The sequence below is a fragment of the Pectinophora gossypiella genome, chromosome 9, assembly GCF_024362695.1.
Source record: "Pectinophora gossypiella chromosome 9, ilPecGoss1.1, whole genome shotgun sequence".
NCBI classification, from domain to species: Eukaryota; Metazoa; Arthropoda; class Insecta; order Lepidoptera; family Gelechiidae; genus Pectinophora; species Pectinophora gossypiella.
The window spans coordinates 12,403,466-12,421,437 of NC_065412.1; the positions used below are offsets into that span (position 1 = coordinate 12,403,466).

General features: G+C 36.3%; 1 protein-coding gene across 3 annotated transcripts in view; it reads left to right on the forward strand.

Moving 5' to 3' along the window:
- Positions 1 to 17,972, forward strand: part of LOC126369630 (tyrosine kinase receptor Cad96Ca) — an 86,645-nt gene that overhangs the window by 34,032 nt on the left and 34,641 nt on the right. Inside the window, exons 1-2 of one of the 3 annotated variants that reach the window (XM_050014147.1) lie at positions 3,148 to 3,410; positions 13,402 to 13,617. In XM_050014147.1, coding sequence (XP_049870104.1) covers positions 13,572 to 13,617 — 46 coding nt within the window. In that variant the 5' untranslated portion in view covers positions 3,148 to 3,410; positions 13,402 to 13,571. Of the gene's footprint in view, positions 1 to 3,147; positions 3,411 to 13,401; positions 13,618 to 17,972 lie in introns of those variants that run through there. The other 2 variants (XM_050014145.1, XM_050014146.1) reach the window with 2 other exon arrangements.

The following is a 17,972-nucleotide window of genomic DNA, read 5'->3' on the forward strand; positions in this document are numbered from 1 at the left end:
ACGGTTTTCACCCGATAGAGGTCTACCATATTATTTCTTTTTGTTTTGTACAGGTTCTAAAAGTGCATCTAAACACATAGGTACATCATATTAATAAATGTTTTCTATTTTTCTTTCTTTAGTTAACATTTAATTCACTCCCGTGACATCACGGGCAGAATCCCAAATTGATATAAATATTTCCGTATCTTGACCTCTACAGCTATAACTCTAATACGCCGAGTGACCAGCCGTCAGGTCACCTTTAAATGTTATTCTATTTCTAAAATACGTTGGGAGCAAATGTCTGGTGATAGTAATAGTGCACTAATGATTGAGTATCATTTCATTTTAAAATACGCCGATAGAATACGAGTGACCAGCTATTCTGACGGCCACGATAAAACAACCACTTTTGATATTGAGTCTGAAGATGAATAAATGTGATGAACTATAACAAGTGATAAGCTCAAAAAATAGTCAAGGGGGTTAAAATGGCCACATCGAGGCAATTCATGTAAGAAAGCAATATTGCTATTTGACATTTATTTTGTTTGCATTGCGCACTTTTATATGCGCAATTGTTAAATTGCAAAATTTCTTTCTGCCAAGTTTGCGCATATGCGCATATAAACCAATGCGAATCAGATGTCAAATAGCAATACTAAGTTTTAGATGAATTACTTTATTGTGGTTCTTTAATTTACTTAGCTCATCCTGTTGTTTATCTTAATAGACACCCATGTAGATAGGACGTACTTACCCATAAAATACCTTCTATCGTACGGGTTATAAGGTGGAGTACCAACGTCATCAACCCTGGTGTCAGGGTTCTATTGAGCTACCAAAGGCCCCTGACAGGGGTCATGTAAGGACTACTTACTACATCAGTGAGTAGTAACCGGGACCAACGGCTTAACGTGCCTTCCGAAGCACGGATCATCTTACTTTCGGACAATCTAGTGATCAACCAGTCACGTCCTAACCATACTAGGGACCACAAAGTATTTTTGTGACATGTCCCCACCGGGAATGGAACCCGGGACCTCCGGATCGTGAGCCCAACGCTTAACCACTGGACCACAGAGGTCGTTACTACAATAATTACTTTAATGTGGTTCTTTCATTTCCTTAGCTCATCGCATTGTTCACCGTAGTAGACACCCATGTAGATAGGACGCACTTATACAAAAAATACCTAATCCTTCTGTCATACATTATTGCTTTTATGTAGTTAACAGTAACAGACTACAACGACAACAACATACACACACAACAGACAACAACAACAACAGACAGGTAGGTGGGTACAGAGACGCGTTCCCCAGATGTATTACCAATAATGTATATTTACCTACACGCTTATTAATTTGGTTAAATTAGAATTGTGCAAATAAGATTGTGTGTGTAGCCGTGGCTTTATCCATCGTGAAAATAATTATATAGGCAATCGGTTTCAAATATAATCAAAAGTAACTAAGCATAGAATTCATTATAAAGGCTCAATTTAATCAGGAACTTTGCTAAAATAGGATTTATTTTACAGAAAATCAAATAAGGATTGAGATAATTTGAAGAATATTAACAGGGTAATGTGGTTTATAGAGTAAAACGGGTTTAAAGCTCTAATAATGTTATACTCAACGTTTAGGTCTAATATTGATGTTCACTACGGCAAGAAAATCAGTGTTTTCACCTGGTGAGATGGCAGACCATACTTAAAGCTTTAAGGGATTTTTACCCGACCTCAGCGAAGCAAAAAGGAGGGTTATGTAATCACATATCAATCGATCGCTATATATATATGTGTGTATGCACATCTGTTCCAATGTAAATTCTAAACCACTTGTCAGAATTTAACAGATGAGGTGTCACTAGTAGCGTCTTGATTGTCCGATGGTTATAGGCCATATGACGCCACGCTAAATTCAATGTGGCACCCTTTTATAAACTGACAACGAAAAACATTTTATTTTCGAATGGTAGTGCGTTGTAAAAAAAACTGCCCCGACAAAAGAAAAAAAAAACAAACAAATCGGACCCGTCCCTTGCAAATTTGAAGTGAAACCCTTCATTGACTACTAGTGTAGTGATAGGACAAGGAAGAGAAAATGCAGAGTTACATGTCAGTCGATTGCATAATTATAATATCACTAAATCTTTTAAGGGGCAATACATAATGTCCCCACCGGGAACATATAAGTTTTTGCAATCAAATTCTCATTGACATTTTAAATTAACCCTTCAACAGTTTTAGGACAGTAATTAAGCAGAAACTTTGTAAAACAGATTATTATAAGGTTAGTGATTAGTTAGAAGATATGAATGTATGGGATTAACTGTCTGGGAACTGATATCAGGCAGCCAAATTACTAAATTGTGCAACATTTTTAGGTTTTTAAAGAACGTCTAGGGCCCCTGTGTCGAGATTTTCTTGCAGCTTCTTTTCCCCGGCTATACAGGTTGTGAGAACCTGCTGTAGTTTTGGCGGTTCGTTATGTAAAAAATGTCGATTCAAAGCGTAACTATGTTACTATTTAATAACAGTGTTTTGTTTACAGTATGAGATCCGCCGGCATTTCGCAAACCTAAATTGAGACGATTGTAGGTAAATAAAGTAAAATATTTTGTCGACTTATTGATATTCATAGCCGAGTCATGCGCGGAATACGAACAAAGAAATGGGAACATTATTTGCAATAGGAATATTATATTTACCCTTCGACCTTAATCCATAATATAAAATGAAAAAGGAAATAAAATAAATCATAATATTTTATTTTTATTTTATATCGCTTTAAATAATAAAAAATAAGATTAATAAATAACCATCTTCTTCGGGCCTATTCGTATATAACAAAGTATTAACTATTATAAGTCGTTTAATACCTACTGAGAGATGAGATGACGTAACATCAAAAATATAACCATAATAGACGGAAGGCAAACTCGCGAAATATTCTTAAGCCTCGAAGGCTGGCCTCAACTCACAATCTCGTTTTGGTTGTGATCAAACAGTTGTGTTTTCCCCAAACGGATTCTAAACTGTTTATGTATGAGCTAAGTTATGTACAACGCCAAGTCGAATGGATTCAACAGCACTTGAGTTAAGGTTCAATGTAGTGTGGTGGGCGTAGAGTGGGGGCTTGGAGTCATTGTCATGAGTTGTGCGTGAGCGCAGTGAGCCGCGAGATCCGGCGCGAAGTACGCGTCGCCATCTTGGATATTACCAACTTTTGACGGACCAGTGCACATTTCTACAATACTATTGGAAACCTTTCTATCCATTGTTTATTGCAATACTTTTGTGTACAAAGTGGGTTGTTACAAAAAGTGTCTAGTGCAAAAAAGTGATTTAAAACTTAGTGTGTTCAAGTTAATTCATAATTACCTGTGTCTGGTGTAAGTCCATCAATAAACTTTCTAATTAGGTATATTTAATTTATTGGTGTGTCATTGGAAGCATTGCTTAGCAGTTATACGCTTTCTTCACTGTACTTTCTCTAACACTCGTAGACATAACGTCATTAAACTGAGTACCATAAAGTTTTCAACGGACATTCTCCGAATTTGTAAGTTTTATTGGGACCGTGTTTGTCTTGCCTTGTGAATTTGTTTTGGTTATAAAATTGCACCTTGGTGTGAAATTAGAAATCGATATCAGAGTCTACCTTTTACGGAGATCGGAGAGGTTAATAGGTTGTCTAAATAGTGACGCAATAGGTACGTCAGTGATTCAGAGTGCTCCGAGATCAGTGAGTTATTATTGAGATTCCTACTCGACCGTTTACTGCATGAATACTTTATAAATTACATTTATGTTATTGTAAAAATTATAAACCTTATCTCCAATTCAACACTAAGCTTAGAATCGTATTAATATCTGTTACCTAACACATATTTCTATGTATTTCTCTCTTGAGTCACATAGAACCGCATCTTACGAACTTCTGGATTCGGGATTCACACTTATAAATGTATTAAACTATTCCATTATTGTAGATGTACTACTAGGTATATTATACTATATATATATTTGTATAAATCTGTGTTACAAATCGTGAGAAATTCAAGAATATAGCGATTTAAACAACTTGATCATCAAGTGTAACGATTATAGCGATCTCTTCTAATGGTATGTTCCATTAAATGTCGATGTCATTTTAGACGCGTTTTTGTTCGAATTCAATACGTGCATACACGTACTAACTTTGACAATGACGATCAAATCCCATCTTATCATCATAATCACAATCGTAAATAAACGGGATTGTTCCTTTGTGTTCGTATGTCATCATCTCCCTAGCGTTATTCCGTTTATACAGGGCTTACCTAACTTGAAGATTCGACAGATCTGCTTTTTACAGAAGCGACAGTCTCTCTACCTTTCCAACTTTCGAAGGGAAAACTAACCCAATAAAAGTTACGTCACATACCTCGAAAAAGCATTTCTTAGGAGTGTGGGTATCCTCGTGATGTTCCCCTTCATTGCTAGGCACATGATAATCATTTATTTATGCATCCTGAGTGTTCGTAGGTATGCACGAAAATGTGTCCAAAGTGCGAATCGACCTAAGACTTTATAAGGGTCCGTTTAAATATAGGGGACTTTGTCGTTGCAAACTGTGCTGGATGTAGGATGCGCCTTCTTGTACATTGCTCTCAGACATTATTAAGTCTACTCACAACAACAAGTTTTCACTAAGACAGTTGGCTTGACCATTATAGACGGTGTTGCGGCCATCTATCGCGTTCGTCTAACAAAAAGGTCAGTGAGGTGTGGGTAGTTAGTTTATCTTGCGATGGCTATACCTCTGAGTGATCTAATGGTGATATAGTCATGAGTTTTTTTGTGTTAATCAACAAGTCCGCGAAAACAGCAGCGCGATCGCTGAACTGAACTTGAAGAGGTATAGAATCACATAATACCGGGTTCTTACCGCGTTAAAATCGGGGATATGAGACCAGAGTAGTACCACGTGTGTCGTATATCTTGCCCTGTTACGTTTATAGGCGAGTGCATGTACCGTTAACTGAAAACCTCATCAGAACCTGTCCAAGCGTGTAATGACTTCACTATTTGTAGCTGGAAATATTTTTTTTGCAATCGCTTCTTGTCTTCAGACAGTCTAGACATCCTGGATAAATATTATAATGAAAATTTAATACAAATAGCTTTTTTCCTAATTTAAAAAAAAGAATCTAAAACCAAGATTTCACGTAAGTCTAGTAGTAGGTTTCCACTTGATATCGACTCAGGATCATGGTCTCAATCATCCTTCAAAGTTTTCGTTACAATGTCACTAACACCCTGTATGCTTTTACTGTGTATTTTTTTTATTATCTTCTTTTTCTTCTCTTAACCATAAGAATAAAAGCTATGGAAGGCACATCAAGGCGTTGGCCTCAGTTACTAGCTTACTCTTACTACAGTTGGTAGTAGCCCAGTTTTTACAGATTTCACTGAGTATGACTACATTTGGCGGATCAATAATAACCATGACACCAGGGTTGATGAGTTCGGTCATTAACCTTACAAACCACCACGAAAAGATATAATTATGTTTTTTTCTCCTTAGACAAACTTAAAATAGAGTTACTTATTTTAATAAACAATTTTCTCTGTTCTCATTCTGAAAGTATGATTTCAGAATAAGAACTAAATTGTTTCAAATCCTCGTGTCGTGTTTACTGCTACAGTTTGCCTTATAACTGCTTTGGGAGCTCTATTTTTAGGAATCAATTACGATAGCTTGGACAAAATTACCTAGTAAGAATAAAATATAGGTACATTTAATAATGTCTTTTACAACTTATTTCTTATTTCCAAAATAGAAATATATTATAATAATAAAACAGAAGCACTGAACCTTGGTGATAATAACTTGTATTTTCTTATCCGCCGAAAAGGAAAGGGACGGATGAGTGACAGATCACAATTTAAAAATAAATGAATATTTTGGACGAATCAAATAGGCATCTCGCTGGTATGTTAACTTAATTCTGTCGAGTTATAGTTGAGTGGTTTGTTTGAGATTTCTGTATTATAACATTGACGTGTATTCCGTAATTTTAAGCCTATCGATTACCTGTCCCTTTCCTTTTCGGTGAATAATAAAATGACAGGTATATCTTAAAATGAAATAAGATGGGGTCTACAGGAAACAGCACCATTGTGTATATCATATATGTCTATAACATACATTCATGTGCCTATCTCCCACCGGGGTAAGCAGGGGGTGTCAAATAACTGCAAAATGGGTCATAATATGACATAATTTATGCTCCGTGTGATGCTGTCTGTTTAGAAATTTCTACTAGTTTCTTATATCGGTGTTCTTAAGTCTTTACTTCTAGGAAGACGTCTGCTGTCGTCGCGTAAATTTTGGTTTTGCACTCGCCATCAGCACAAATTACGTCACATTTCTTCGGAGGCCCCTCAGACCCTCGACGATAGGTTTGGTCTTTAGAGCTTGTAACTATTGCCTTTCATATTGAGAAAATAAATTAATCTGTAACACACCGGTACAAACTTAAGAATTACTAGAATTTTACCCTAAGAAAATAAAATTATAATGAATTAGTGAAGAACAAAACCTCAAATCGCTTTTATATAGTTAGTACTTAGTTAATAAATTGAGACAACCCATAGAAATAAACATTAAAGACGACAATAAAAGCATGATAAAACGGTCTGTTGCTCTAGGGTATTAACGAGACGCATAGAGGAAGGAACCAATACTCGTCTACTACTGCTAGAGTCGTCTTTATCTTATTCCCCATCGACTCAAGACAACTTACAAGACGTCAATTGCGTAACCGACTAACCCTACAGCGCGACTCGATATCGCATTGATAAGCGATTAGGGTAAGGTTGCCAGTATTGGACCGGTACAAATTCCATTGAAATTGTTTTTGATGACGTCATATCTTTTTTCACAAAAATGTTTTATAACGCTTCCTAAAAATATTTTTAATAGATGACAGAGGTTGTAAGCCCTAATCGCTGACAGGAGAAAAATATATGAGATTTTTAGCTTGACACTTGTTTTATTATGGGTTGTCAGAAGGATGACTTACCAGAACATGAAGGTGGTGGACAGGAGCGATGCCAACTGGAGGGATTAATGTCACAAAGTGTCGTTCACTTTATATTCGTCGTACTGTGAGGAAGGTCACTTAAACAACGATGCTGAAGTTTTTAGTCAGCCGGTTAACATCATCTTCGCGTACGATAATTATAACATGCGGACGAGTTTTCCGTGCTCTGTGGCAAGCGGACATAATTACTTTGATTACAATCGTGCTCTTTAAGCACTTCGCATTTGACGTCTGAACATAATAATGGCAAAAAAGGCCGTTATTGTGTAGTCGAGTAATAACACGTAAGTATTTGTATTAATTGACATCGTAATAAGTATGTAAGGCCTTTCGAGTTTATTTATAGAGGTTAGGTTAGCTTGGAAAAAAGTGTCCAAGTTTTTGTATGAGACAGTTATAATAGCATACAGGACTTTATAACCGACTTGTTTTTGATGTGATTTATTGTAGAATTGCCGCAGATAGCATTAATTACTTGGCCGGCCAAACGGAGAGCGCTGACAGGCTCTCACCTCTTTCAATTATGATCTCGAGTCGATGGGGTTATGTAACACGTTTCTGACTATGAAACTGTAACCAAAGCATGACGTTGCGGTTTTCTTATAGATTCAGATTAAGAATTAATTACATTTAATTACACATTACATTTATTTTACCTACGTCCGTAACACAGTCACTACGTAATTATGGACCTATGTATTGCAGACAGACAGAGACACGTTTTTTTTTTGACGTGACTTATTGTAGATTTGCCGTAGATGGCATTAACTACTTGGCCGGACTAATGGGGAGCGCTGAAGGCTCTCACGCGGTACAACGTTTAAGACAACAAGTCTGAGGGTGCCCAGTTGGGCGCGACCTCGGCTCAGGGCGTCGTCTGAGAGGAAAAATATTTGAAAGAATTAATCGACCCTAGTGGGAAATTGTCGACCACGCCGGCGGGGTCGGTAAAACAGAGACTCGACAGTGATATAAATGTTAAGTCATTTTCGTTTCGTTTTTCCATCGACTTTATAGATCCCTAACAATGCACGTGTAATAATAAAACTATTCTAATTGGTTCATTATCCAGTGAACTAAGAACAAACAAAGACTTAAATGTTACAATAATAATTTATATCTGCATTGTTACTTGAGCTTTGAGCTGCATTGAAACCTTTCTAGTCAATTATGGGGTACATGGTTCTACTCAATATTAATTCTTTATACCGTATTTCAAAGGTATTTATTAACAATCTTCCTTTGACAAATAAGTTTATCATAATTGGCTATTTGACAGTTGTAACAATAAAATATATTATATTAATGAAAACAAATATGTTTTCTTTTTTTATCCGAAAACTGTCAAGTAGTCAATTGCAGTAAAAACAATTATATCTCTCTCGTAATAAATATCTAAGTTCACTTCACTTCACTATGTGATCCCTAGTTTGGTCAGTACTTTATATTCTGATCACTTGGACGCTTGCCGGAGGGACTAACCGGAGTATACACAAAACCGCGAAAATGGAAAGAGGAAGAAGAGGCCTTTGCCTAGCAGTGGTATTGTAGGTTAGATTATTAATTTTACGTGACTTTTTGAAGGTTTACCTCACATGGCATTGTTTACTTGGCCGGACAAATGGGGAGCTCTTCGAGCTCTCTACAAAATGACATCACTACATAGTATAAAACAAAGTCGGTTTTTCTGTCCATCTATCCCTATGTACGCTTAAATCTTAAAAACTACGCAACGGATTTTGATGCGTTTTTTAAATAGATAGAGTGATTCAAGAGAAAGGTTTATATGTATAATAACTTCCATTAAACAATGGAGAAATACTGTTACTTTGAAGTTTTTAATGTGATGTCGTAAATAAGTTCACTTTTTCCTTAGCATTGCACCCGAGCGATACCGTGGCGCGTCGCTAGTAGGTACATAATAAATTCAACCCTTTACCCAACCCAATAACGGGATTTTTAAATTAATATTTAAACTGACTCTTTCAAACTTTCCTTCCTTCCTTTTCAATCATAACGGCTGAGTTTCCTAGAATAAAATGATGTTTACACTCTAATAAGAACACGTTTACCTGAAGTGTTGTTTTTACTTTGTTCACGATATTTTCTTTTAAATACTTAGTACTGAAAGGCTTTCATTTTAACTTAAGAAGAAAACTTTATTTCACAATATACGCCCAAAGTTTTGCGAATTGCGTAATTCGTATTCAATATCCGAACAATGAAACAAGGAAGTAGGCAGTTAATTAGTAATTACTTTTTTGTTTGATCGTAACTGATCAATGATTTCATAATCTATTCACTTAAAGAACACAAAAATCACATAATAAAAAAACATTTTAAAAAACTGGGGGGGTTAAAAAGGCCGCATTGAAGCAGTTCATCTAAAAAAGCAATATTGCAATTTGAAATTTGCGCATAAATATAAAAGTAAGTGCGCAATGCAATCAAATTTCAAATAGCAATATTGCTTTCTTAGATGAATTGCTTCGATGTGGCCATTTTAAACCCCCCCGCCCCCAACTTTAAGGGGTTCAAACTTTTTACTATGGATTTAGGTTGGCATTATGGGTCGGCAATGTTGGCATAGTGCCAGTTTCGCCATCTGGCGGATTGTGGAAAACCGCGGTGCACTGTGGTGTAAACTAAATATAATTAATTGCACACACATACAAGAATCATTTTAAATATACATGACAAAGATTACAGCACAATTATTGGCTCTTATTATACATTGTATATATTATATATATCGATAGATGGTACAAAAAATGAGTGATGTTCCCTGTCTTAAAGTGTCACGTTTTGGAGATATGAGGGTCAAAAAGTCAAATTGAGTGTCAAGCGCCTATGGCACTATGCAAAAAACTACGATCCCCAGTAGAAACTGAGTACCATCTTGTATACGTGGTGAAATATATTAAAAAAAATAAAAAATAATCATAAATAAATAGATTGTTATTGGTTAATTGATGAAGTGAGGCATATTTTTATTTCCGGCAGAAACGTGGACGTCATTTTATTACGTTACGAGAATGTATTAATGGTACTTGAGTTCAGGCACTTTATAACTTGTGAGTAGTTAGGTCTGCAGGAGAAGTCTCCGACTGGTGGATTGTTGGTTGTTGTTGTGCTTGGATTGTTTGCCGCTCTAGGATTGGCTTGCACAGCCATGAAACAAAGTGCATTTCTTCGAGGCAATGATGTCATAAATCGTCTGAAACAGACGTATAAGGCCAGTGAATGAGTTAGGTCTGAAATTGTTAGTCTATCTCACTCTCTCTAATAAGGCTTTCTGAGCGTAATAGGGACATCTAACCCAAATCTTACGCCTCTATTTAACATACCTAACATAATAGAAGCACAAGTTCACGACTATGCCCTAATTGGGGTAATCAAAGGTACTTGCGAAAGATGTACTAAACATAATTAAAGCACAAAATAACGGGTTCTTACCGCGTTTAAATGGGGATATGAGACTCCCGATATTTCGACACTGTTGCAAGTGCCATGATCACGGGATGACAGATGAGATTAGAGTGCAGTGGTAAACTTAAAACAATGTACTAAGCACATTCGTAACATGAACTAAATATTAACCGAGCTTTCTATTAGACCAACATGATAGGTGATGAGCCGTAGCGCCGTCCAAAATAGTGGATCCAACGGTGTTAGTGAAAACTGCACTTAAGAGGTTTTTTTTTTGTTCAGTTTTTTTCTTTCTTTTTTTTTATTTTTTTTATTATAATATAATAATAATAATATAATATTATAATTACACACCTCTATTAGTGAAGTATTAGTTTTGTTTACGACCCGACTGAGTTCATAACGGGCGCACTGGTAACAACAGATAGAAACATTTACGTTCCAATGATGGTTGGAGAAAGCTCGCGTTATGGTCGTTGGTTTACCGGGCTGTGATCAAGTGGACCACTGGTTTCGAATACTGTTTCTATCGCATTTCTATGCTGGCGTAACTGTTGTTTCAAATGCAATCATGATTTTGATAAAAAAAATACCGAATTTTATTTAGAGAGAACGAGGAAAGGGAACTAACGAAGAGATCTTTGAAGCGAATGTAAATAGTAGAGGCGGAAGTAAAAGGTCTTGATGAATCATCGTCATCAAATAATGGATCTTTAAAAAAAAAGGACGAAAAGAGTACTACGTAAAGTACTTCATGACCTACGTAGGGGTCGTTTTGGCTCAGGCGAGTCTCTCTCAAATCCATCGCTTACAGGCGATACAAAATAGTTTCATGCGAAAATCCACTGACGCCCTGAAGTTCCTTCGCAATGAAAATCTGCGCTAGATCGATTGATCTGCGAAGATTTTTTTAGATTCTGCTCCGCACCACCCAAATCCCCTGGTAGCTACGGCTTCCGAATACATCCCGCTTAGGGATAACACTAAAAAGTATCGGTGCCCGAAGGACGTAATATACGACCCCGACGACCCGATTCCTCTAGCTATAGAGACGGCCAATCGATGATGGTCATAAAAGGCGAATTTTATTTAAAGAGAACAAATGAAAAAAGACTCATCATCATCATCATCATCAGCCGTACGACACCCACTGCTGGGCATAGGCCTCCCCCAAGGATCTCCACGACGATCGGTCCTGCGCTGCCCGCATCCAGCGGCTTCCCGCGACCTTCACCAGATCGTCGGTCCACCTTGTAACGGGCCTACCCACTGAGCGTCGTCCAACACGTGGTCGCCATTCTAGAACCTTTCCGCCCCAGCGGCCATCGGTTCTCCTCGCTATGTGTCCTGCGCACTGCCACTTCAGCTTTGCAATTCTCCGAGCTATGTCGGTGACTTTAGTTCTCCTGCGGATCTCCTCATTTCTGATTCGATCGAGCAGGGAAATATCGAGCATAGCTCTCTCCATTGCCCGCTGGGCGACACCGAGCCTCCTCACGAGACCCATAGTAAGAAGACTAACGTAGAGTTTTTTGAAGTTAATGGAAATGGTAGAGGCGGAAGTATAATGGGTATTTAAAAAAAGGACAGGTTAAGACAATTCTACGTTACGTATTTAGATTTGGTCAATGTTTTGAACATTATATACATTCGATCACCAGGGATCATTACATTGTCAAGCCTTTGGCGGCTCAATAGTAACCCTGAGACCAGGGTTGATGGGGTTGGTAATGCACCTCACAACCCACATGATAGAAGAAGAAGATTAGATCACGACTATTAGCGAGCGAAATCAAAGATGACCAACTCAGTATTAACGTATATAATAAAGAGTAAAAGATCACAAAATTATAATAATGTAAAAACCTTACTTTACACCCCCGTTGCTATGCGCCATATAATCAACAATACCTAGGCAACGGGGGTTGCCAGATCTGACGCCAACAACAACTATATCCTAATTAGAGTAGTCCAAGATGAACTAAGTACCCACACCTCAACGACCTTTCTGTTAGACCTTTGAACACTACTTACAAAAATAAATCAAATTCCGATGTTCGTTGCGGATATTCGGGCATCCAAAATTACCATCACTATGTATTTTGATAAAATAAAGTCTCATTATTTTATCAAGTTGACCACATTGACAGTATTATAAAGTGTACTTAATTAGTGTAATGGCATTGATATTAAGTGGCCATGTTGTCACTAAATACTGTAATATGGGCCCACAGTTTGGCTTCATTTTACAGTGCGCTAAAGCTATGCAAATAGGTAAACCAATTATGGAGCTAAAGTGAATTTAGCAGGAATATGTACAAAGCATAATTAAGTGATAAAATCCCAAATGGCCTTTTGAGTTAAGTAAATATACGAACCTAAAATCACGCTTATAATCCCTAACGAGATGGGCAGAGCCACAAATACTCAAAAACATACTAAAATAATAACAGTTTATTTCTCTCTTTTCTCGCGAGATTTCGTCTATTTTTTCGGGATCAATCCCGAAACATAATACGACGAGAACCCGTTCGAGATTGACGGGATTGTTCGTATCTCCTTGAGTTATACTTTTAGTTTTGATTATGCTGATTTCCAAAGAAAACTTAATTATTTAGTTAGTAATATTGAAGATTAAATTAGTCAGTTATTTTTTAACTAACCTCACTATCACAAACAAGTACTTGTCATCGTTTTCAGCCATCTTTACTTTACATTTTTTTATGAACAAGACGAGATCCCGAAAATTGTCGGGATCACGCGGCATTGATATTTCGAATCCCGCATCTCGAATTTGCGATTTCGAGTCGGGATTGCATTCCCTAATTGAATTGCTCCTTATTTTGCATTTTTCCTTCCGTAACAATAACTAATAAACCTCTTTTGTTACAGATCCGTCCAGCGAATGTCGTCAAAAGTGAAGTGACCGTGTTTTAAAGAAAGTGAACCAGTTCTAAATGGGTTGAGTGAAGTGATGTTTCAGTTGAGTGATTTAACTTCACAAATGAAGCGGCGTAAGCCGTTCTATAGGTCCATCTCAGCCGTACAGTGAAGCAGAGACAATGTTCGTCACAGTCATTTGGTTGCTTACAGGATGTGTTGCACTTGGTAAGTTCTTTTTAATAATATAGGTAAGGTACACAGGTAAGTTACATAGGTAAGCATAATACATATCACAAAAAACACTTCGTTTCTAGTTTGGTTAGGACATTTGCAAGCTGATCACACTTCAGGACCCCGATACCGACCCCACTGGCGTCGATTCATTCTTTCTAATATTTTTCCTCTCAGACGACGCCCTGAGCCAAGGTTCGCGCCCAACTGGGCACCCTCAGGACTGTTGTCTTAAACGTCGTACCGGGTGAGAGCCTCCGGCGTTCCCTATTTGTCCGGCCAAGTTGTTAATGCCATCTGCGGCAAATCTACAATAAGTCACGTCAAAAAAAAAAACAAAGCTGATCACCCGTTTGTCGCGGCTGTAGTCACGGTTACTCAGAACTCTAGCGATTATAAAACGAATTGATATAGTATACCTACCAAATACTATTACTGCTGCAAAACACATTTCATACAAGAACCTTATTTTACACAGACACTACACATTGATGTTATCGTACACGTGCAAATGTGTGTGTGACGTCTGAGGGCTGCCAATTAACTTGTTTAGGTTGGTAGTACTACTTATAAAAGAAACTTTTTTATTAATCAGTTAATAGTGACTGATTTATTTACTTGAATGAATGTTCACAATATAAATAAATACACACACACTTGGCTTTACACTTGACTTAAAAAAAAAAATATTTACATTATTTATGAATTAAGCAGTTAGCCTAGGTTCAATTTTATTGCAAATTATTATCAGTTTTGGAGAATAGTCACCTGAAAATAGGAACCACCCAGGCGCGTCGGCGCGGACAATTAATGTGAGGTCAAATATTCGTATCAGTCGAAAAAACTTCGGCATTCAATTTCAAAATTCGAACATTATTTTATAAACTAAACTGATAAAAAATTAATACATTTGAAGACTAAGGTTTGAAAGTTGCAATTCTATACGTAGTATTATTCCTTATTAAAACGTTGTTTTTTGGTATGGAAATACTGTCCTGTGACGTCATCAGTAAAATCAGTCAAAAATCGTACTTATTGATACTTAATTCATAATTAAGTTTCGAAGGTAAGTCAAAAACTGGCTGGCTGGCTGACTGGCTTCTATTTCTTGATTATTATTTTATTTTTGACTCAGTCAATTACCCTATTAACATAGCGTATGTTCAAAATCGGAATAACTAGAGTTTCAGATGGATAAGCCGGTAGTTAAATACATCTTTTAAAAACACGTTTTAGCGGAGTTCATTTGGTAGCAATTTATTTTTGATTACGGAACGGAGTAAAGGGATGCTTGAATTGATGTCCAATTCCAAGCGAAAATTGGAAACGAGCGAGTTCCTATAGTAACATGTACATGTGTGTTCCTATAGTAATACATCAATGATGCAAGTAATGAACTGACCAAAAAAAAAAACCGAATGGCATTATAATGACGTATGTTGACGGAAGAATGGTGTAAAATATGACCTGAAGATTTGACAGGTCCATTTTTTTACAGATTCCACTGCCTATCTTCTAACCCGAAGGGAAAACCAGCCCAACTTAGGTTCGTTCACAAACCTTCGAAACGCATTTCTTGCGAAAGTGGATTTCTTCACGATGTTTTTTTTTTTACATGAGCACATGACAAAAAATTTAGGATTGAAATATAATAATTGTATTGAATATTTTGTATGGTAAGTCGCGGGCGAACGCCGTGTTTTATAAAGACGTCAAAGAATTAGGTTAATATATATTAATTATATATTGTTTCTCTTATAGGTTACTTACTACCGATAGACATAAAAATAAGTAGAATTAGTGTGTGCCAAAAGTTCAAACAATACTTTCAATAAATTCGAAATATCTTCTTTAACACACATGTTTTGAGTCAAAACAAACTTTGCTTACTCTACAAAAATATTAAGATCAATTATTACAGTAGTCTAGACGTTATAAATTCCGTTTTCTAAAATAACTGTATAGTTGCTCCTAGAGACTCGTAGACACGTCCACATATGTGGGGGCATGTTACATGTTCCCCGTACTGACTAACTTGCAACACAGCTTCTGCATTTTATGTTATCCTGGTACTCAAGCCAGCATGTTTTCCCATACTCACACATCGTGTAGGCGACTGTTCATGTAAAAATAGACTAAGCTTCGGATTATCTATTTCTTTATTTTGATATTTTTCTATAAATTCTTTTTTTTTACTATATATTTTATTTTTAGGTATTGTGTATTGTATTTTATCGGATTAAAGTCTTATAATAAACGTTACAACGCTGCGCCTTATACCAAGCATGGTTATGCATTTAAAATATAATAATAATAATTGTATTTATATCTTAAGATTAAAAAAATATGTAGCAGCATCATCAATCATTATTTTTATAGCAACATAATGATCAGAAACTGTTAGTAACTTAGTGTGTTCTATAATAAATTATTATCTAAGTACTTATACATATATGTAGATTATTCAAGCATTTTAGAAAATTATTGCGAGGTATAAATAATGATTGATATCGCCTGGCATTTTTAGACTCGCCATATTGTTTTACAATATGAATTTTCAATGAGAAAACAAAAATACAAAAATGATAGGTAAATTTTTCAAGGTTTTTTTTTCTGTCTAACAAGATCGTTACGAATCCCAATTAGTGAGTATTACGTGAAACTACACCCTCGTTGGTAATCGGTCACTTACTTCCCTCATTCAAAGAAGAAAGAAAGAACAACCGTTCTTTCTTATTAATGTCAAATAAACATTTGACATTGATCATTTAAACTTATTATAAAAAAGTAATATATGGGATTAATTTTTGAAGAATGTAACATAGGCGTCGGAAAACTTACCTATTACCCTGAAACACAATAATTATTTCTTACAATGTAATAAATTGTATAATCATTTTAGAAACTAACTTATCACATTTAAAGGAGACAGAAAACATTACGTACCAAACTTTTCGGAAAATCTACTTTAAGTCTAAGTACTTAAACAAGTCTATAAATAAATGGTGTAAAGTTTCAATTTACTAAAATAAGCAAGTGAAACGGTTAATGAACATTTCCATCCGTGAGTTTTCTTCTACCAACGTGTATTAGATTTCTCCCCGACATTAGACGATCTTAGAAAGTACTAGGCTGTTAGGAGTTCAAAGCGGTCTCCTAGAGTCGTATGTGGGACGTATCCCGACCCGAGTCCAGTGTATGCATGAATGGGTGCACACATTCATAGACAGGTTTTCTATGATCCCTATTGCTGTCTCACTCAGACTTATGGGTTAGAACGGGAGGGAGAACAGGTGCCAGCAAAGGGTGCGGTTGCATTGCTCGTTTTGCACCGTAGGTACAATCGGCAACGAAAGTTTTGGAAAATTTGACGATATTCTGATGACTAAATTAGAGTTGCTTAATAAAATATTACTAAGTAGAAGATAATACTAGTAGAAAATATATAGTTGAGTTTGAAAAGCAGGTAGAAGTTAGAACAAAAATAAGTAAGTAAGTACATCTCTCTTCTTCCCGCCAAAACCTTCACCTCCCGATACGATACGACCTGCACCTTCTCTTTTATTTGTTTCATAAATGTTATCCTAGGTCTACCCCTTCCTCTCTTCCCTTCAATTTTTCCTTCTATAATGTTAAGTAAGTACATAAGTACTTATATTTTAAAAAGGGGTTAAGGTATTCAAATGAAACTAATTGTAATACTATAGCCGAATTATCGATACATTATCTTGAAAATGATCTACACATAAATATATAGCCTATCCATACTAAGTAGATAATGGTTATATATCAATTATTGACAAACAAAAGTAGATTGTAAATAAGTACTTAAATAGTTTCAGGCGTTATAATTTTGTATAGTGGCGTAAAATGAACAAGAGTTTCAAAATATTCCACAAAACGTAGCAACAACCTAACCCAACTTTATTGGACTGTAATGTAAGGCTCTCTAGAGACATAACAAGCTAACACCACAAAAAAAATAGAATGTAATAGGTACCTACAACGCTAAACTTTGTTGTGTTATTCGTTGAATTGTGAAATTGCTTTTTAAACGCTCTTTATGCTTAGTCACGACTTCGATACTCGTTTGATACACGTTATAAAGTCCCTTGAAATCTTTCGACTTGTACTAGTTGTGAACAGTTTACATTAAATTCTCCAAATAACTTTTACATTATTCTTCTTCTATCGTGTGGGTTGTGAGGTGGATTACCAACCCCATCAACCCTGAATATATTCATCATCATCATCAGCCCATTAACGTCCCCACTGCTGGGGCACGGGCCTTCCCTATGGATGGATAGGGAGATCGGGCCTTAAACCATCACGCGGGCCCAGTGCGGATT